The sequence below is a fragment of the Papaver somniferum genome, chromosome 3, assembly GCF_003573695.1.
Source record: "Papaver somniferum cultivar HN1 chromosome 3, ASM357369v1, whole genome shotgun sequence".
Taxonomy (NCBI): domain Eukaryota; kingdom Viridiplantae; phylum Streptophyta; class Magnoliopsida; order Ranunculales; family Papaveraceae; genus Papaver; species Papaver somniferum.
In genome coordinates, this window is record NC_039360.1 from 84,625,064 (window position 1) to 84,646,658 (window position 21,595).

Here is a 21,595-nt window from a genome sequence, read left to right on the forward strand (position 1 = left end):
GTGACACTGTGCACTTGCAGTTATAGTTGTAGGCATCTTTCCAAGCCTACCACTTACTTCCACCGGACTTCTGGATATACAGTTTTCAAAAGCTGGTATTAAGTTTAGGGTTCTTATTCCTTCCATACAAACATGAAAATTTAGGTTGTCTCCGTCCTGCAACCTTGTGGAGTTTTCATTATGTTGTTTACCACTTTCCTAGAAGCTTCAAGGACTTTCAAGTTGTCACCCTCAATTTGTACCATTTGAAGATGCAATTGTTGAATCCACTTGATCGTCAATGAAGCCGTTTTTCCTCTAATTCTTCTCGACTGGCTCCTGCTTTATGAAAGCATTTGGCCCCGGAATAAGCACTTGAATGATCAGAACAAGTTACAACAATGACAAAATTATTATTATCCAATTCTCATACAACAACTACATTTATTTTTATAGACATGATTGGTGGATTTGTCATACATTCACATCTAGCAATGTTTATATCTTCCTCCTTATCTAAAGAAATCCTACTTCTAACATTATCCTTGACCAATGAAGTAACATTATACTTAGTGTTTGCTATATTTGGCTTAGTTTTCCTAGAGACTAGATCACATCTAGTTTTCCAAATGCCCCACATAATTGTTGTCATATTTTTTGTCCAATTTAATATTCTTTTTTCTTTAATATCATTTCTGGAAAACCAGTTTCTAACCCATCCAAGAATTTGCACCTGATTGTTCAACACAAAATCATTGTTAAAAGCAATACTATTAAAAACAGTTAAAGAAAAAACACATTCCATAAAGATATGAGTTAGAGTTTCTTCCTGTTGTCCACACAAAGGGAACGCCTTGTTTATATCTGGAATGATTCTTTCAATCCTCTCATTAAGGGATAAGATGTCGTGGACACATTTCCAAAGGAAAGTTTTAATCCTTGGCATTGTGTTGAGACTCTAGACCTTGCTCCATATATCATTGTCATGTTACTGCTCATGGTGGCCACTAGTCACAATCTGGTTATAGAGTGACTTATTTGTGAACTTTCCACGGGTTTCTAGGTTCCATACCAGTTTGTCTTCGCACCCCTCATTGATTTCCACTACCTCTTTCTGAAAACAAACTTTCAATAGACTATATTTCATTTCCACCTTTCACATGTACAATCAATTAGCTCAGCAAGGAAAGTGAACCTCTTGCTTAGTTTATTTAGTGGTTGCAGATTAGCCATTACCTCGGTACACCACAAGTCCTCCTAGATTCTGTTATTCTTCCCGTCTCCAATCATCCAAACTGAGCTAATTCTAGGAATTTCTTTATTGATGTTCTTCCAGCCCCACGAAGCAGTGTCAGGGCATACCTTTTCACTGTTTAATAGGATATGGCCTGGGTCGTATTTGTGTTTCATTACCTGATCCAGCATTGTACCAGGATCCTGCACAAGTCTCCACGTTATCTTTGCTAGCATAACATTGTTAAAACTCTGCAAATTCAAGAACCCCAGACCCCCCATTTCCTTTGGATGCAAACATTACCCCATGCTTTATATAAACTCTTATGTATATGGAAACATCTTTTCCCCATAAGAAATCACGTTGGATCTTGTTAATTTTGCTAGTAATTAACCGTAACAGGAATCCTAAAAAAATTCATTTTGATACATAGGAATAGTAGTAGTACAAGTATCAATTAGAACGGACTTGGAAGCACATGACATATCATTATTCCAGTTTTGAAGTTTATTTTCGATCCTATCCATAACATTTTGAAAAGACTTCACCTTAGATGTGTGTGTAAAAAGGGGTGATCCTAAATACTTATCATTCAAAGCTATCCTACTAACCCCAAAAATGTTTCTAACACTACTAATAGTGTTCTGATGAGAGTTGGTACTAAAGAAAATTCCGGACTTCTCAAAATTTATCAACTGACCCGAAGCATTACTAAAGTCAGTGAAAACTTTTAAGATGTTCTCACCTTCGAAAGTAGAGGCAAATGAAAATACTAAAAAATCATAGGAAAATAAGAGATGGGAAATTGGTGGGGGCATTTCTCCCCACCTTTATCCCATGGATGAGGTTGGAATCCTCAGCCTTCGCTATCGCACGAGGTAACACTTCCATACACATTATGAAAATGTAAGCAGATAGCGGATCTCCTTGTCTTAGACCTTTCGAGGGAAGGAATTGATTTCCTGGCACACCATTTACCATCATAGAAGATGAAACAGTGTTGATACATTGACTTACAAGTTGGCACCATTGTTCGCTAAATCCAAAGTTCCTCATAACATATGTACCAAAATTTTCCACTCGACCCTGTCCGATGCCTTCGACATGTCGATGTTGATGCCCATTAGGAACTCTTTTCCCCTCCGCGCTCTCATAGTACGAATGATTTCGTATGCAACTAGCACATTATCAGAAGTCTTCCTACCCTGCACAAAAGCAGACTGATACGGCGGTGATGGAGAGAATTGGAGAATGAATTTGACACCCAGTAAATCCGAGAGAATGAACTTTTTCCAAGTTGAAAGGTGATGGAACAGAAGGTCCCAATATGGCAATATTGTCCCCAACAGATTAAAAAACTGCCTCCGACTGGACCCACAGACTCAATCCAAAAATAAGCCATCGCATCAAAACACCAAAATCTTGTTCGATGCCTCATCAGTCTGACGCACTCCCCCTTTGCCCCAATGAAACTTCCCCCAGAAATTCGTCCCTCCTCAAAAAACTTGTAACCAAATCAAATCAAACTGTTCCATGGAAATGTCTTCATGGCTGGCTAGATCCCTTGCAAACTCTCTGAGAATCTCCGATGACGAAGAAGAAGACGAAGAAGATGAGGATAACGATGATCATTTAAGAAATACAGAATTACAAAGTAAACGAAATAATAGTTCTAATTATTATGCCGAAGAAGAAGCAGTTGAATCTTCATCGGGCAGAGGTGTTAAAGAAGATCTCGAAGATTTAACAAATACCCTAACTCGTCAATTACGTGGTGTTGCGTCTTTTCTTGCTCCTCCTCCTGCTACACCTATTTGTCAACAGCAGCAGCAGCAACGACAAGACGAATCTTCTGTTGCTGAATCTTCAAATTCTGGATGGAATCCTTGTGATTCAAAAACTGATAAAACTTCTGATCAGGAAAGTTATGATTCATCCAGAGTTAATGGAATCAGTGGCGGTGGGGGGGATGTATATGAGAATATTGAGATCTCTGATTTTTCTATTGATAAAGCTATTGATGAACTTCCTAGGGTTGATTCACCGAGGGTTCAACATCCTTGTGGAACAGAAGAATCTGAAGATAAGTATCCGATTGGTGGTGCTATTGGTGTTACTGATGAAGTTTTGATGTTTGCTAGAAATATTGCTATGCATCCTGAAACTTGGCTGGATTTTCCTCTTGTTGATGATGAAGAATTTGACGGTATGTTTATCTATTAAAATCATTATTATTGCAGTATATTTGTCATTTGAATTCTTGTAGTCTGATGATTTTGGGCGTAAATTGACGTTATTGATACAAGTTAATGAAATTCATGTTAGCATTGATTTGAAAATTGTCAAGCTTTGAGGGAAAAACGGTAGTTTGCTGTTCAGAATTGGGGAACGGCCATTTTGTCACACTAGGTTCTGAAAATGCGCATACACTTTAGTTGTTAACATGAACCTAAAACTGCAATAATCCTTGAAGTTGAAAGTTGATACTTTCTAGTGTTCAAGTCTGTTTGGTGTGTGTTGTTGAAGTGAGGCCAACAAGAGCTTGTTATAGAATTTGGGAATGCATATCAGTCCTGTCAACAAAAATCTATCTGAGATTGGAGAAAAAACTGATATCTGTGTGGAACATGTAGGAAACAGCTATTTGTACTTTTAGTCCCGTGAAGAGGAAATTCTAAAGTTGGCTAAATAGGAAGTGCAGAACCTGTGGAAACCGGTTAATTATGAATTTGGAATTTGGTCTCCTCGAGAATAAGTGGATTTGAGAATGATAGTGTTTCCAAATAAATTTCAGTATGGGTTCAAAAATTGTCAAAAGCCAGAGCATTTTACTAATTCCTTGTTGATAGTACAATTCTTATGTTTACATGGTCATAAGTTTTGCCTAACGCTTTTTGACTTTTCCTTCATATACCAACTGCTTCTCCTCGAAATATTCCGCCTCTTTATTGCATTATATGTTTCAATTTTACGGGTAGTCAAGGTGTATTTCTGACTTTGTCTCAATGAGGCATATTATCAAAGAACCGGAAGTTAATGGAATAGCACTCTAGCCTATGCATGAGAGGGTTATGGTAATCAGTAATCTGTAAATAAAATCTGTTCACAAAAAACAGAGATACACTGATGTATTTTTGAGGAAAGATAAGATGTACGCACATGTGGTACCAGTGTACTACTTGCTGGAGATACTCTGAAGGAGAACAAGGAAGATGGTTAATATGCTTTAGAGATAATTGTTAGAGGAACTAATTTGGGATGGGGTTTAGTGAAGATATGAATAATCAAATAAGGACACCCGGAACATAAGTTGTTGAAATAAATATATCCAATTGATATCTGTTTGTATTAAGTTGACCCCAGATAGCTAGGAAAAGCCTCTGATGCGGGTTATGTTTAAGCTGCTTAGTTGCTCTGGAGGTTAAAATCTTAAATATTAGGAACTCTCATTTCTCATTTATTCACCTTCTTCCTTCTATGTGACTTCAACGAAATTCTATTAGTATGACAACATTCATTGAATTTTGAAAGCTAATTGATCGTGCATAGTTTGCCACTTAGTCATTGATACTTCCACTTATCAAGAACTCTTTGAAATTATGTATTCAAAAGCTGAATCTTTGTAGTTTTTATTCACTCTACAGCAGTTGTAAGATTGAATTTTTAGAAAATTTCCTTCTTCTCATGTTTAGTTTTTCTAAATTTCATAGTTTATGCATAGAAAAAACAATTTTCTTTGTGATCCTTTTGTGTTATCTCACTTCTTTTTTTCCTGTGAAGTTTCTTTTTCAGATTTCAATATGTCTGATGCTCAGTATGAACATGCTTTAGCTATTGAACGCCTTTCACCAAGATTTGCAGCTCTAAGGATTGAACTTTGCCCAAGACATATGAGTGAAGGATGTTTTTGGAAGGTTTATTTTGTTCTTCTACATTCTAGACTGTGTAAACATGATGCTGATCTTTTGTCAACACCCCAGGTAAGTTTCTGCCGTTGTATATCTTTCTACAACTTATTTAGTATTCTATTTTGCGGAAATCTTTATGCTTACGCAGTCATTACAGTTTGAGGAAAAAAAAGGGGAAGAAAGAAAAGAACTACATTTTGTCAGTCTGAAATGACTGTTCTGTCTCTAGTTTATTTATAAGTATGAATCTTGTTCGTTGCAGATTGTGGAAGGCAGAGCTATGTGGATGCGTGAGTTACAGAAGCGGACAAAGGAAGAATCATCAGATCCAGATTGGTTAAGAAAAGGCACATCCTACAATAGAGAGTCCACTTATCCTCTACAAGAGAATCATTTTTCTGCATCATCTGACGATTATCCCGAAGTGCAACAGAATAGGTTCAGTGACGAAGGCTTTCATTCTGAAACAGTGGCAGATTATGATTCCGTCCCAAACTGCCCGGTGTATGGTAGTGAGACGAGATTTGTGGATAAGTCGGTGGTCGAAGAAGAGCCAGTTCTCCATCACAGAAACCGGGATTTGTTAGCTGGCGTCTCGAAAATATTAGACCAGAAGTATGACGATGGAGATGATTGGTTAGAAGATAGTTCCGAAATGGGTGATTACAGTAGGACCACTATCCCCCTTGGGGAAGAAGAAGATGTATCATTCAGTGATCTCGAGGATGAGGAAAGTCTACATATTATTTCAAGACCAACCACACATTCTTCTGATTCCATTCTTACGAAAGACACAAGACACCCTTGAGCGTACAAAGATTCAAACACTCTGGACTCTATAGAAAGGAAGACGGTGTAAAGTTGTGTGTTATACTTGGTGCGTGTTTTCCCTTGTGTGAACAGTGAATGTCCTTGCATCTGGCCAAGTGATGTTTTTGTATGAAACTCCCTGAAGAGTAGGGGTTGGAACTTGGAAGTGAATATTTGGTTGTGGTAATGTAACAGATACCTGGAAATTACAACGGCTTAAAAAATCAATTTCGTCACTGATGATGTTGAGGATTGCAAGAAACTTAATATTGAATGGCGAAGTCTCCGCTATTACTGGGTTTGTTGTTAACACACTCTTTTCAGCATTGTTTGTTACATACCATCTTTGCATGCATAAGGTGACATTTGAGCAGGTATTGCTATCTAAATGTCAGATGTCATGGTCACCTTTTCTACCTGGCATCAGTCATCATATGCTTTGGAGTAGAATGAATGATTACTAGTATTGGTTGCTTAAGAGGGCCTGGACCCAGAAAAAAACCCTTAAGAGGGCCATATTTTTAGAATGATTTTTTAGGGACCATGGTTTTTTTGAGGGAACCATGGTTTTATTAGGCCACCTTCCCTATCACCACCGCCCACCACCGCCAATTACCACCACCACCACCTCCGATTATCACCATCACCAACCACCGATTACCACCACCATCACCACCGCCCACCACCGCCGATTACCACCACCACCTCCGATTATCACCACCACCAACCACCGATTACCACCACCACCTCCTCCCACCACCACCACCACCACCGCCTATTTAAGAAATGTAACAACATCAAAGCAATCACAATTAAGTTCGGTTACATAATAATTTTATCGAGTATAAAAGACGCCAGCCGCAACCTGATTCTGCCATGGGACCACTCCGGAGGTATTTTCCAACAAACCCTTCACTTTAATTTGATTTTGATTGCTTCAATCGAACATAAATCATCAAAATAGGGTTTTAACAGGAGTTACAGAGCCATGTTCGGTTAGGCCGATTTTCCAAAAAACCCTAGTTTACTAACCAAACTTCTTGAAAATGAAGAACACGAAGAACAGTTCGGTTCTATTGGATTTAAAACTAAGTCACCGAACTCTCTGTTCGGTTGTTTCGCAAAAAAATTTAAAACTACAAAGTAACCGAACTCCACCCTTAGAACCGAAAAAAAACAAATCCAGTCTAACCGAACTGTGTTGTTGTGGCCACTATGTTGAGTTCCAAAATAACCGAACTTAGCCAATAGAGTTCGGTTTGTTCGCAAAAACTTTTAAAATTACAAAGTAACCGAACTTAGCCAATAGACGCTGGAACTTCACATTTTTTTTGTTTGTTAAGTTCGGCAACTTCACACAATTTTATCGCATAAACCGAACTCAGAGTTTGGTTGGTTAGCTGTTAGGTTCAAGTTTGCGAAAGAACCGAACTTTGTAAACTTATATACTCTTATATTACGTAAAGTTCGGTTAGATCAAAAGTGCATGCAGTTTGCGAACCAACCGAACATAACGCTGTAACTCCTAGAAATTCTATTATTTGAGAGTTCGGTAACCTGCGTGTTTGGAACAAGTAACCGAACTACACTTTCAGATGAGTTCGGTTACTTGTTCATCTCACGGGGAAACCGAACTACAGCTTCAGATGAGTTCGGTTACTTGTTCTTCATATAAAGTAACCGAACTGTTCAAAATCCAGTTCAAATTCGTATCATTTTGAAGATTAACAAATATTCTAGGAGAGGATGGAGATGAAGAATCAGATGAGTTTTCATCATTTGAATACTCAAACTTAGTGAATTGGAATTTTTTTTTATTTTCCATGTTTTTCTCCTTCATCTTCATCTTCTCTAACTCTACTCTCTCAATAATTCTACTCAACTAATAATAAACTCATCTTTTAATTTAATCTCACTAATTATTTTTAACTAAATCATTCACTAATCATAACCTAAAATTAATTAAGAAGGTAGATTAGGTATTAAATAAATAACTAGATATGGGGTGACCTAAAATTACTTCTAATGTCTTTACCCAAAATAAAACCATGGTCCCCCAAAAAAACCATGGTCCTCAAAAAAATCGTTTTATTTTTAGGATCATCACGTATTATTGGGTTATGAAGTCTCAGCTTGCTTTTCTGCTTTTCTGTATAGAACTAGGTACGATAACTCCTGTTAATCGATAAGGAGGGATCGACTCCTAAAATAAAAAAACATTTAAAAAGCCTAAATTATGGCGCTTTGCCTTCGATGGGCACCGTTCCCATACTTGAGTATGGAACCCTATTTTTTATGTCGACTGAAGCTTTAATTCTAGTCTCAAATTAGGTGAATTTGCGAATTCGCCTTTTTTTTTTGGACAATCAACATATTTCAATTCCTTCAAATCAAAACAGTGATTACATGTTCGTTTATCGTTCATTTTCTTCGCGTATTCGCTTTAGTGTACCGGCAGTTGTAGACATGAAAAACGCTAGACAAGTCGTCAATTTGACAACAAAATCGTGCGTAATTTCTATATGTTTGGGGACTATATACTTCGTATTGGTACTCTTTTTAAGGAAATTTCTAAGTTCTCATACTACTGATCTGCAGTCAAAAAAACACACAGAAAAACTGGTTGTCATTGGGAATTGCAAGTTTATTTTGTTAGAATTCCTGGGTTGAAAATTGCTAAAACTTATCACAGAACATGTGGTTGTATGTTGGACAACTAAATTCTACAAAGAAAATAATGGTTAGACTTGGACATGTTCGAATCCATGTTCGTGAATGTATTAATCATTGAATTATCTACATGTAACGGTAAATCAAGTTTTTGAAGAGAAACGACTAGCTATTCCAAGCCAGGGTAACTCGCGTTTCTCTGTTTGTGCAAGTCCTGATCTATGCAATGTTGATGGAATTTTATTTGTTAGTGTTTACAGTTTGTCATGGTTAGCCCTTAAGCCGAATGCCCAACGGGTCATTTTTTGGCGGAAGGCAAGAATGGAATGGCGTGTTATTATGGCGCGGGCTAGTGGCTACACCTGCGTAGTTTTAGTATCGGAAAATGGGTCATTTGTCCAAGTATTTTTAAATCACGGTTCAAATGGACGAGTAAAAAATAGTTTGGGTGAAATGGGAAAAAAAATAACAATGATGAAACTGGATTCATCCTATCTTAAATTTAAAAAATAACAAGGATGAAACTGGATACATCCTGTGTAAATTAGAAATAAGAAAAAATATTTGAAAATGGGCACGATGAAACTGGTTACATCCTGCCTATTTTTACATTTTTGTCCATTTAAACATTATCAAAATCTAACTGTCCATTTCATTCAGGAACTGTTGATTTTGATCTTTTTAACCAATTTTGTGTTTTTTTTTTTTTCATTTTCTTCATGTCCAACGCTGATGATGTTTCAACCTTGGATACTTACCATGATTCTAAATTTTATTGGAGTGGTAAATGCGCACAAGAGAATTATGTAAACCAGAAACATAATATTGACCTACTTGAAAAAAAATGAGTATCTATACTGAATGAATTCATTGTCCATTTCACTCAGGAATTGTTGATTTTGGTCTTGTTAATCAATTTTGTGTTTTAGTATACAAATCGGAAAATGGGTCATTTGTCCAAATATTTTTAAATCACGGTTCAAATGGACGAGCAAAAAATAATTTGGGTGAAATGGCCAAAAAAAATAAATAGTAAGGATGAAACCAGTTTCATCCTAGCTTAAATTTAAAAAATAGCAAGGATGAAACTGGATACATCCTGTGTAAATTAGAAATAAGAAAAAATATTTTAAAACGGGCACGATGAAACTGATTACATCCCGCCTAATTTTACATTTTTGTCCATTTAAACAGTATCAAAATCTAACTGTCCATTTCACCCAAGAATTGTTGATTTTGGTCTTTTTAATCAATTTTGTGTATACAAATCGATCTAATTGTCGGCGCTTACAGAACTCTTATAAGTCGGGGGTTAAGAATTGATGTGCTATCATTTTGATCTCATTTAAGTAGTTGATTCAATTAAAAAAAACTTAATGATCAGGGCCCAATCATGTGCTAACATAGGTTGATGCAGACGGTTGATCGTAAGTCTAACATTTGATTTGCGTAATTAGTAAATGTGAACAACCGTCGGTAGCAGAGCTTTGATCTTGCCGTCGCATATCAGTTTTTAATTAATCTTTTACATCCTAAAAACATAAAAAAGCCAGAAAAACACAATAAAAAATTCAAATGGTGTAATCGAATCCTCGGCTAAGTATAAAGAATGCGATCGTCATTCGTCAGCTCTCTCATTCTCCCACTACTTCGATCCTGGTAACGGCACCTCTCCGATAACCTCAATTTCTCAAGGGAACACTCGATCCGTAAACAAGGTACCGTCCTTTTCTTTGCACAAATCCCCATCCCCATCACCTACTGAATCATCATTTCTGATTTTCTTCTTAAAAGACTACATGACAATTTCTGAGAAATTAGGGTACCAGCTAGCACAGTCAGATTGTCAGAGTCCCTCCCAGTTCGACACGTATGTACAACGGCACTTGAAACTGTAAAGCTGGATCGAAACGGAACTAATAAATCCAATCCAAGTACGTGATTTATATCGAACTTCAAATTTTAAAAATAAATTCAAATCTTATTAATTATTTCCTACGTATATTTTACAAAGATATTTCGAATCACTGTTTTTCTTAAACAAAATATACAGAAAATAATTAGTAATTATTAAGATCAAATCTTCTTCCACCGATTCATAATCAGAAACAACATTTGAAATTGAATCATGAGAGTTACATTAGCTAAGAAAACACTGTTACATTAGACGAACCATGAAGAACTTGGAAATGAAAATCTTCTTATCTACATAGAGATAGAGATAGAGAAACTGAGATTAAAAATGAAAATAATACCTCTTAGTAAAGATTAAAATGATGATAATTAGAGACTCTTCTTTCCAGGACGATCAGCAACTTTAAGAGTTTTATCAATAAGTTTTCTTGCTTTCCTGCTTTTAATCTCAACTCTAACACTTGAACTCTTATCCATCTTCACATACGGTTTATTCTTCTTTGATTTCTTTAGAAACTTCACTTTCGATTTAATCGACTCCACTAAACTCTCCAACTGAATAGCCATTGCAGCATCACCACACCAAACACAGCAAACTGATACTAATACAAATGAAGCAAATAAAGATTAACTTATATCTTTATTCTTGTTTGAATCTATCTTTTACTATACTTTCCTCTTCTAGACGTGATCTGCACAACTCTCTCCGGCTCTTGCGTTTCCTCTTGTTTTACTAATTCTTCCTCCTCCCTGTATTTATGTAGAAGGAAAACATATATTTAATGCCTTTATTATTTGTAAATATTACCAATTCGCCATCGAGATTAGTCGGCCGTTATCTGATTAAACTTGGACCGTCAGATAGCAGGTCTTTCAGTCTATAAAGTGGATAACTCACTGTTCCTCATCATCGGGAGTATCGAGCAGCAGCTAAACGGTTTATCATCTACTTGCGATGTGCATTATTATTACTGTTGTACTATCCCAAGTGTAGACCCCAACTTTGAAAACTGCAATCCCGGTTAATGACCGTGATTCAATCAGCAAGTCAATTTTTTTGTTGATTATCCACTGCAGGATGCAGCTAACATCGATTTCCCACTTAACGGTCTATTAGTAAATGCAAAGTGACTAGAGAGGAAAATAGTAAAAGATCCACATGGATGAATTCAGATATCTAAGTATCTGAATGACTGTTTCGGAAATGCAAACTAGAAAACAAAAAATCGTTGTGCTAGCCTGCTAGGTAACACGCACATGACCACCACAATTTTGGCTGGCCAAGTAAAAAGAAAAATAAAATAAATAGAGGGTCGTGGTGGTCGGCCTATTTCTCCACCACACGTGCACCATGATCCATGTTTAAAGCTTCATTAAATCGGACCGAACGGCAGCACACATGTAAGTAGATGGTAGTTCAGACCAAAACTCCTCGAAACATAGCACGCTCGAACGTTCTGATTGCTGCCGCTGGAACTTCTTTTCAAGTCAAAATTGAGGCGCATTAACACTCAACTACGTATTGAGCTCGCATCGAATTTTCAGTTGTCATGTCCTTTGAAAGTAATTTTCTGGTCAAATTTTGATTTGTGCTAGCATTTATGCGATCATTATCGACTTAAATCATCAAGTCAAACGGAGAGATTATTCTGCTTGTATATTTAATAGGGCAAAAACCAATTTGGTGACAAATGCTAGGTCCCAAACTAATACCGTTCTTAATGTTGTGACTTCTGTAATGAAAGCATCTCAGTCTTAGCTCAAACTCTCTTTCCCACAACAGTGAGAACCAAATAGCGAAAACCTTGACAATATCTACCCTTCTATAGACTAAAAACAATGCAGGCATTAAACAGTCAAGAGGGGACCAGAAAAATAACAAACTAAAATCTGCAAGTGTGCTGGTAAGCAGGATTTTTCAATAGAGACAGACCTCAAAGCAAACCTATGTGACGTAAGGATTGGATACAGAAACAATAAAATAAAATAAACAAGACAGGGTGATGCATACTTTTGTTGAATAACAATAACTAACCAAGGTCAAGTTTATCATGGAAAGGGCTGAATTAACAAGTGAAATTGGACCACATTTATCAATGTATCACATTTTAGTTTTCTAAAGCTAGGAGTTTGAACAGAAACACAAAATGGACCTAAGCAACAGCGGGAACCACCTAGCAAGAAGGAAAAAGCTACTACATAGACAAGTCAAGCAAGTAAGAACTAGGAACCAAACAGTTTAATCTTGAATGGTTCCAAAATCTTACATTCCAAGCAAAGCCGTAAGAACTAAGAAGTATTTTCACTCCTCATCTTTTTTTGTCAATAGAAGTTGATAATGATTATGTATGACTGCATGATTTGAACTAAAGATTTCAAACGGAATTTTCAAATGGGAGAAGTAGAGTGCAGCCTAATTAACTCCATTCTTTGAGGAAATAAACTACTGACAATTAGACCGCTAATTGAGCACATAACTCCACTTCTACAGGTGCTTTGATCTTCCTAGCTCCCACAGAAGCTAAAGTTGTTTAAGGTAGGCAACCATGAGTGAACATATATGGACAGGCATACAAGCTCTACTGAAGAAAATGATCTAGATTCACCCTTAATTCCATAGTGAATTCAAACTTGTACAACAACTTAGTTCATCCTTTACGAAATCACTAAGGATGAAAGGTGAGAAAAAAGGTAAAAAGGTAAAAAGGTTTATAAGATATCATACACTGGTGTAACTACGAGGGGGGTGTTAAGAATCCACTGGCTGTTGCGAGTCAGACCATAACATCACAGTTGCCAGAAGTGCCATTGTCGCAGTTTCAACCCGCAGACGATGTGGACCAAGACCAACAGGGATAGCACCTGCTTCAGTCATCATCTTCACCTCTTTTTCGGTGAAATCTGGGAGAAAAAAGGATGCAACTGATAAGATTGTACGAGCAGTTTACTAAACTTTCCTGAAAGAATGTTTAGAAAGGAAACGAAACCGATAAATATATCTAAAACGTGGAGACCTTAATGAACAAAAGAAAAACTGACATACCAAAACTAACATTCTGTACAGTTATGGTTAATTTTTGGATCATTACAAGGTCAAGCCTAAATTTCTAAACTCATGTTAGAACAAATTGATATCTAAACTGAGAAAACGCAAATACTGAAATAAAGAACATCAAATGATAAATAAAACGATTATGCGTTTTTAATGTTATTTAGGTGAGCACAAACCAGCAAAAAATTGATAGAAGCACTTCAAGTAATATACCCACCCCCTTCTGGTCCAACAATTATCATCCCGCTGGCGGCGACCTGCTTATTCGATAAGGTACTAACAAGAGATGTTGCTTCAGCAGCTGCCAGAAGAGATAACTTTGACTGGGCAATCTAAATAAAGTTCAACATAGCAAAGCATTAGAATTCTTCTACCAGTGGTTATAAGTAATCCCTTTTATGACTGTGGTACTACTCTTGTACAGGGCTTACATGTGAGATACAATACATATATTTTAGAACACTAGATAGTAGATACAACTTCTGCAGCCATGTTATGTACTTGCATTAGTAGAGGAATGCACTAAAAAAAACTAATGTGCAGCTACACTGACCCATAACCTACTGTATTGTTCCCCTAAATGATAGTTACAGTCACCGTTGCAGCATATCGCATCTGACGTTTATCCAGTTTGCCCTATCTGTGGTAAGAAAGATACAGCCTACAGATATTGCACTGCTACCTCGAATGGTAAGAAAGCTACTGGATTCAAAAGATGTATAGTGTGTTGTTACTTGTTAGAAGCAGAAACTTAATACAAGACCCAGTACGGTGGACGAAAAGAAAAAAGATGGGAAGTCAAAGGCTCTTATAGAACTATAGTGATAACTTGGAATAACGTCTGTTGCCATTGAGTTTCCACACTTAACAGCCAAACATGGATATGAACTAAATAATGTGTTCAATGCCTAGATTCATTAATCACACAGATGGGAGTCATAGGTACTCACACTAGGCAAAATGTTGGCAACTTTTGCTGGAGGCTTCAGAGTCATTTCATTCAATCGTTGACCTATGGAAAAAAATCGAACATAGGAAACATAAATGACTAAAAAAGCATCCTCAAAATATAGAATGATATGATAAAATAAGTTAAATTTCACCTATGTGATTCGGTATACTAATCAGAGCTGATCACCTACATTGTTTAACCGCGGCTAGAATCACCCTTTGCAATCTATCCACCCTGTTTTCTGAGATTGAAGGAGAGCGCTCGGTTAGTAGAGGCGTTAAGCTACTAGCTCCCAGTTCCTGAGGAGAATAAAGAGGTTTAGCTCCTAGCTTGACAATCGGAAGATGAACCTTCTCTTAACGTTGTTAATCAAGTGAGAGTGTGAGGCACAAGACCGAATCGAAGTATTTTGCTCATGACGAGATTTGAAACAAAATATTAGATTCTTATGACACATTTAAAAACCATGTTGTATTTAAGAAAACCATGCTGCGCATTAACACTTACAGTGCACTTTTCAACTAACCAGTCTGCTCGGCCACCCTTTAATGTACCTGAAAATGTACAGATTTAAGTAATTAACTTTCACTGTTCAATATGCATGTCTGTCAAGAGTACAGTAGCACAAAACCACCAATGAAGCAAATAAAGACTAACCAAACGCTGCAAACACATGCCATTGTGTGTTCTTGGCAAGAACTATTTTTGGATCTTCTAGAGCCATGAAATCAGCACCAGTTTTGTCTATCTTCTGTATGCAACCCTCAATGACAGCTCCAAACCCATTGAAAAGCTCTACCCTTACGTGTAATCATGAGAAAAAAGCATGAGTTACTGAATAAGAACACCAAAACTATTTCATACACCCCAAGTATCTTATACGTTGAATCTATAACATAAAATCGAGACTGCAATTGTGATGCACCATGAAGAACTTAAGCGAAATGAATCAAGTCATGACGGATAACTGAAAAAATAAGACTTCAAGTTAAGTGTTTACAGCAAGTTTGGTTCATGGTAGTTGGATTTCGTATAATTGGATTACATGGTAATTGTATTACTTTGATGAAACAAGCGGCAGAAGGCGATATATCTTTATCTTACTTGGTAATCCAAATGCATCAATCGGTACAATTGGATTACATGTTGTAAATGTTACACATTAATATAACTCTAGTGAAAGGGCTTCAAAAGTGGCTTCACCGTAACTTAAGAAAAAGTTGTTCCATAGCATTCATACTTTAGGGCATTCAATTGCTCTTGTACACCAAAATTCTTGTTTCAAACTTACTTTGTAAATGATTTTCGGTATAGTGGTTCTTTCTTTTTAATAATATTGATAATTCAGCATCATAAAAATAAAAGTGAATTGAATTTGTGATTTATAAATTTTCTTAGAAATGCAATTAGAGGAATTTCACATAAAATTCATACTTATCATCGACCTTCAAACGCAATACCTTCGTCATATGCCAAAACTCTTCTCCTTGTACTCGAACAACATTGCCCTGTAGGGATAAAATGATCAAAAAAAATAATAATTGAAAAAATCTAATAATTTGATTAAAGATAGAGAGTTCGTGAGTGTGCCCTGGAAGGAGGAAGAACTTCAGAGTGAAAACGAGGAAGACCACCGCGTGATTGGTTAGGATAATCTATTTTAGAATAGGCTCGAAGACTCGCAACTTTCCTCCATGAACGACTTAGAAGTTCTGTAAAAGAAGGTTTTTGAATTAGGGTTTGCATTTAAACTTATCAAGAGTGAGAAACTGTTAGATGTTCAAAGAGATTCCTCCCGCTCGCTAATAGAAGAAAACTAGAAAAGCGAACACAGCATCCGGAAAAGTGAAAACCCTGAAGCCTGATTTCTACAAGGAGAAATTCAAAATATTGAGCTGGGCCTGAGTTGTTAGGATAAACTTGTCATAAGTCGTTGTCTCTGTTTCTGTATTGCATAGTAGCTTGGATTAGCTCATTTATTGTTTACTTACTCTGCGGATAGGCCTGTCAATATCTGTCCGATATCCGAAATCCGTTTCCGATTATTCGAGATCCTATAGGATTTTATCCGTTTTATCGGATGATGGATATCGGATATAATATATCATCGGGTATTTCTTTCTTACCATATCGGAATCAGATTAGCCTATATCCGTTTGTTTAGATATCCGATATGCTAAGGAGTAAGGACGTACTTGTAATTTTCTCCTATTTAGTTATTTCACTCCACTAGACACTAGTAGTAGTCGAGGACTCGAGAAGTCATTTCTTTTTTTCTTCTCTTCTTAGTTTCTCAGTCGCCTCTCGTCGCTCTCGAATCTCCACTTTGTCTCTGCCTCTCTAGATCAATCAATCACTCAGTTGTTTATCAATCACTCACCCGCTCAATCAGGTACTGATTCTCTTCTATTTTCTATGTTCGATTTTTGTGTTCGATTCATCGATTCACATGAAAATAGGGTTTCTGTCTTGCAATCAAAAATTAAGGTTTGATATGACTTACATGTATGGATGAAATTAGAGAAAGATTTGAGATGGGTTTAACTTAAATATTGTTAGTTATTAGTTTTAGGGTTTGATTGGATTGATCTATTTTTGAGATGGTTTTGTATTCAATGATTTTTCGACCAACGGGTTTTGTATTTGGTAATTCAACTGCCTCTATGACTATAACTACCTATTCTCGTCAATTTATGCTTGGAATACATAGGGTTCTTCTGTTCTGAAGCTATTTTTTTTACAATTTCTTTGCCAGTGTGGCATCCGAATTAATGTTCAGTGCAGGTGGTAGAGTGCTTACAACACACAGAGCTTCATTAGATCCAGAGCTTGTTGAAGCATTGTTGTGCTTAAGCGATTGGTTGTCAGACTTCATTTGTGAAGGTAACATTTTTTTTTTCTTTTTTTTTTTTTTGCTTAAACTCAGTGCATAGATCCATCTGTAATCTGTTATTCTTCTTAGTTCCTATTGAAATATGTTATGACTACATAAGAGAAAAGCATCCCGGATGCTGGTTTTGACCAGTATATTTTGATTTAGAGAGCAATGAGCAGTACAAAACAAACTATCTACTTGGATGTTTTTTTTCTGAAATACTACTAATCTCTATTTATTGTTAGCACTTCAATTTGGATCTAATCTATGTGTGTTTGTCTGAATGCATATATGGAAAATTTGGAAATCAACGACGAATGAAGTCAAGAGGGTCAGAGGCTGGAGCCTGGAGAGGAGAGTGACAGATACTTATCTTACTTTCTATAGCATTTGCTTGTGTTTCTTTTCATGTATGTGTGTGTAAGAGACTTACTTAGAGACATAACTACTTAAGAGTAATGTTTTAAGACTTTTTGAAGACAATTTGGATGGTATGTATGAGAAATTTAACTTAAATATGACCTTTGCTGCTCTGCATATGTTTTACAGACAATAGTTGTTTTTCTTGTCAGAATCGGATATTATCGAATAAATATCCGATATCTGATAGCTTAACCTATCGGAATCGATATCTGATTTTGATATCCTATAGGATATTATCGGATATCGAATATCCGATAGTGCTTAACCTGTCGGATATCAGAATTCTAAATATTCGACGGATATTCTTCCATTGACAGGCCTATCTGTGGACAACGAAACTTTCATGCATATATGGTAGCAGGATCGGAGTGGGCTTCCTCAGTTTTTCATGCAGAATCAAAAGCCTTGTTATAAGCGTCTTTTTGGTTAAGTAAAAATATACTCCCTCCGTCCCTAATAAGATGACCTAGTTGTAGTTTGCACAAATTTTAAGGCAAGGAGGAAAGTGGAGTATATTTAACTATTTTTTACAATTATACCCTTATGGGAAATAATTAGTAAAATTTAGAAACGATTTATCTCTTAAACTATACCACGGTTTTTTATAAACTTTATACCGTTGAAAAGCATTTTAAAACACCTACGCAACGAATATAAACATGACTATCAAATTATACATATTTCTTATAGAAAAAATAATCAATTAAAAGGGTAGTTTTAGAAATATCCCTTGATTAGTGAAATAGGTCATCTATTTATGGGACAAATTTTAAAACCAAGTAGTTCATCTTATTAGGGACGGAGGGAGTATTATATAGTGTCTCAATAGTAACGGACTGCAAAGTTCTGGCGGAGATGATCAACAAGTCTTGCAAAGATTCTCCTTGGAGCGCAGAAATTCTGGAAAAACTACTGCAAGCTCAGGTAAAGTATATAAACAGGAAATATAACTCCGCGGCGGATTACATTGCAAAAGAAGCTCGCATAAAGCATCTTCGGCACATGTCATCCCACCTTCAACAAAGAGTTTTAAAATCTAGTGTTATTTCCAATGTTTTTGATAAAAATGAGCTTATAAATCTTTTGTACTATATTTCTTGATTAATATAAGTTTCTTTTTCCATCAAAAAAAAAAACCTTTTTATTGTTTTAGTATCTTGATTTTTTGATTTGCTGAAGGTAAAGCGCCTCTTTGATTCCAGGATCCCACCTGCTTAAACACCGACTATCTTGTTGGGCAGTGGTTTTCGGAAAATTAACTTTCGAACCCAATATGTAAAACTCCTCTGTATACTCGTCAACTGGCATCTTTCTTTGTGAGCGTTGTTGATAACTTTGGAAAATGTTTCGTGTCAATAGGAAGGAATCGACCTTTCGTAAGACGTCGCGCATTTGACCCCAAAATCCTTGAACCAAAGTATGCTTACTTTACTGCTTTAGGATGACCGGAGATAATTCCGCGTACCTGTACGCGTACTGTTGGAAGTTCACATCCCGTGAATTTCTGCTAGAGTTTGTAAACCAAAAACAAGCTCAACCCGGGTACTTAAGTATGCGTACCCGTATGCGTACTTAAGTGGGTTATTTTCTAAAAAAGGTTTATTCGTGAACTAAGACATTTATAAATTAAGGACGCAATCTTTGCAAACCGTGGCTATAATGTTCATGACGATTCGAGTGAATCAAAATCGTTTTTGCTTCGACTGTGTCTTGTATACTTCTATGAGATCTAAGTAATAGAACAACTCTCTAACTAGTTCATTTGAGTCATTTGAACAAGTTATGGTGAAGATGAATATGAAAAGATGAGGGTACCCAAATATACCTCAATCTAAAACTTTTCCACCTATAAGTCCTTTCTCTGAAAGTGATTGTCTATAGACCGAGTCGAGACAATACAAATAATCAGTTCATACTTCGTGTGATCGTCTATGGATACGAGATCGAGACAATACGACAACGAAGTATGTTTACTTGATAATAGGTTCAGACTTAACCAAACACAATAGGATTGTTATCAAGTAAATAGGAATTGACGTTTGTGTAATTTACTTTAAATTATAATAACAACAATTATAATTTCGGAAAATATAAGTAAATGACACAACAAGATTTTGTTAACGAGGAAACCGCAAATGCGGAAAAACCCCGAGACCTTGTCCAGAATTAAATACTCTCAGGATTAAGCCGTTATACAAAATCAAACAAACTTCGTATAGTTAGACCAAGCAACTAAAACTATAGTTCACCTAGTTCCGTCTGTATTCCCACGCCTCCAACTTGTAATAAGTTACGTACGTGGAACAATTTATTTGGTTCGTATTCCAAATAGTAAAGGAACAACAAATCTGTTCGGTAACAACTCTTTCAACCAAGTGATATGAGTTCGACAAAAGGCTCTTCCGTTTATCCCAATAAACTCCTTTGCCAGGTCCTTAGATCTATCCAATAACAACTACCAAAGTAATTGTCAAGATTTTGCAATCAATATTTTGAATCACAAAGAATAGTATTGATGTCGATCTGCTCAACTAATCAATCAAATCTATCACAAAGATAAATTTATTATAGTTGGATCCTCTTTACCCGAAATAAGTATTGTGCACACCAAAGATTATGAACCCAAATTAGAAATCTTCTTCGTCTTCAAATCTTCTTAGATCTTCAATAAACACCTGCACACAATCAACTTGAATCTCTTGTGATCAATCACACACAGAACGGAGTCTGTTAACAATGGATTATCACAAGACGTCTTTAGATATACAAACAGTCTAAAGATCCCCGTCAAAACTTCGATCTAGTTTGAGTAAATCTTATATCAGAAGAGAAGATTCTCAAGCATAAACAAATTAGGTGCAATCAAAGTTCAACAATCGTTAGTCAATCAAATCAATCGAAAATAAAAGATAAACCACAATTATCTAGTTTCCCACCAACGGTACTAATAGAGCTTCTCAATCCCAAAGAAGTCTTTAAACCGAGCGGTCGTAAGAGATTTCTCCTAATTAGGTTACTTTCCTCTCTGAATAGGCGGCTCCAATAGTAACAACACAACTAGGCAGTTTTGCTGGCTCTAAGGATTAATTTGCTCGAAATGCAAACTTTGATATTTAAAGACCAAGGAAGTTTGGACACCAAGGAATTTTCAAAAGCGAAAATATTCTCAAGATATGCAATAAATTCCAAATTGGGTTTCCATAATTCCTGGAAATGCTTTGTCCAAATATTGACTGAAGTCTCTAAGAAAGTCTCCAATTAGTAAATGCACATTACTAATTTTTATTTTCCAAATATAAAATTAAAAACATTAATTAAAAGATTCTCAATTTATTTTCGATCCGGGATTCTCCTTTAGTTATTAAGGAATATCTTTGAACAATAAAAGATAAGCGTTGCTGCACATGTTCAAAGTATGTCGACATCTTTACTTTGTAAGTCCTTTTTCATACTTACAATCTTGGAATTGATTTGCCACACTTCCAAACAAGCTTAGAATTGGTTCATCTAACTCCCAAGAACTATGTGATTGATTATCCTATCAAATCACCAAACATGGGTTTCACAGTTCTACCAAAAAAAGTTTCGGTTATACCTCCATGTGGGTACTAGAATTAGTCACGCTAGTGACCAAAACTTGGTTGACTAGGTACTAGGATCGGTTCCCACATATATATGGTATCTAACTTGTATTTGTTGCACATGTCCATAGGATCAGTTTCCAATTTTTAAAAACGTGTTGCACATGTTCATAAGATCGGTTCCCAATAACTAAAAA

General features: G+C 36.2%; 3 protein-coding genes across 5 annotated transcripts; 1 reads left to right on the forward strand and 2 right to left on the reverse strand.

Annotated features, from left to right (window-relative positions):
- The first annotated feature begins 2,640 nt into the window (after nucleotides 1-2,640).
- LOC113356707 lies at nucleotides 2,641-6,241 on the forward strand. 2 transcript variants are annotated; one of them, XM_026599920.1, is made up of 3 exons: nucleotides 2,641-3,419; nucleotides 4,994-5,193; nucleotides 5,384-6,241. In XM_026599920.1, exons 1-3 carry the CDS (start codon nucleotides 2,747-2,749, stop codon nucleotides 5,927-5,929), a joined length of 1,419 nt encoding a protein of 472 aa, XP_026455705.1. In that variant the 5' UTR covers nucleotides 2,641-2,746; the 3' UTR covers nucleotides 5,930-6,241. The 2 variants fall into 2 exon arrangements, with proteins under 2 accessions (XP_026455705.1, XP_026455706.1); XM_026599921.1 differs by having other exon boundaries at nucleotides 5,006-5,193.
- Nucleotides 6,242-10,194: 3,953 nt separating this feature from the next.
- LOC113361424 lies at nucleotides 10,195-11,253 on the reverse strand. The gene is made up of 2 exons (XM_026604675.1): nucleotides 10,857-11,253; nucleotides 10,195-10,501 (listed from the first exon to the last, which is right to left on the reverse strand). Exon 1 carries the CDS (start codon nucleotides 11,080-11,082, stop codon nucleotides 10,885-10,887), a length of 198 nt encoding a protein of 65 aa, XP_026460460.1. The 5' UTR covers nucleotides 11,083-11,253; the 3' UTR covers nucleotides 10,195-10,501; nucleotides 10,857-10,884.
- Nucleotides 11,254-13,098: 1,845 nt separating this feature from the next.
- LOC113361425 (ribosomal RNA small subunit methyltransferase E-like) lies at nucleotides 13,099-16,359 on the reverse strand. Of its 2 annotated transcripts, none has more exons than XM_026604676.1 (8): nucleotides 16,110-16,359; nucleotides 15,954-16,027; nucleotides 15,177-15,319; nucleotides 15,027-15,073; nucleotides 14,710-14,818; nucleotides 14,518-14,579; nucleotides 13,785-13,899; nucleotides 13,099-13,416 (listed from the first exon to the last, which is right to left on the reverse strand). In XM_026604676.1, exons 1-8 carry the CDS (start codon nucleotides 16,263-16,265, stop codon nucleotides 13,265-13,267), a joined length of 858 nt encoding a protein of 285 aa, XP_026460461.1. In that variant the 5' UTR covers nucleotides 16,266-16,359; the 3' UTR covers nucleotides 13,099-13,264. The 2 variants fall into 2 exon arrangements, with proteins under 2 accessions (XP_026460461.1, XP_026460462.1); XM_026604677.1 differs by having other exon boundaries at nucleotides 13,278-13,416; nucleotides 13,744-13,899.
- Nucleotides 16,360-21,595: the final 5,236 nt, after the last annotated feature.

What these genes read in the sequence shown, in the direction of transcription:
- LOC113356707 (XM_026599920.1), top strand. Translation starts at nt 2,747, where the DNA reads ATGGAAATGTCTTCATGGCTGGCTAGATCCCTTGCAAACTCTCTGAGA. An exon ending in TGATGATGAAGAATTTGACG is followed by an intron (nt 3,420 to 4,993) that starts GTATGTTTATCT and finishes TTTCCTGTGAAG; the next exon opens with TTTCTTTTTCAGATTTCAAT. An exon ending in ATCTTTTGTCAACACCCCAG is followed by an intron (nt 5,194 to 5,383) that starts GTAAGTTTCTGC and finishes TGTTCGTTGCAG; the next exon opens with ATTGTGGAAGGCAGAGCTAT.
- LOC113361424 (XM_026604675.1), bottom strand. Translation starts at nt 11,082, where the DNA reads ATGGCTATTCAGTTGGAGAGTTTAGTGGAGTCGATTAAATCGAAAGTG.
- LOC113361425 (XM_026604676.1), bottom strand. Translation starts at nt 16,265, where the DNA reads ATGCAAACCCTAATTCAAAAACCTTCTTTTACAGAACTTCTAAGTCGT. An exon ending in GGTTAGTTGAAAAGTGCACT is followed by an intron (nt 14,819 to 15,026) that starts GTAAGTGTTAAT and finishes TATTCTCCTCAG; the next exon opens with GAACTGGGAGCTAGTAGCTT. An exon ending in TTGCCAACATTTTGCCTAGT is followed by an intron (nt 13,900 to 14,517) that starts GTGAGTACCTAT and finishes AACTTTATTTAG; the next exon opens with ATTGCCCAGTCAAAGTTATC.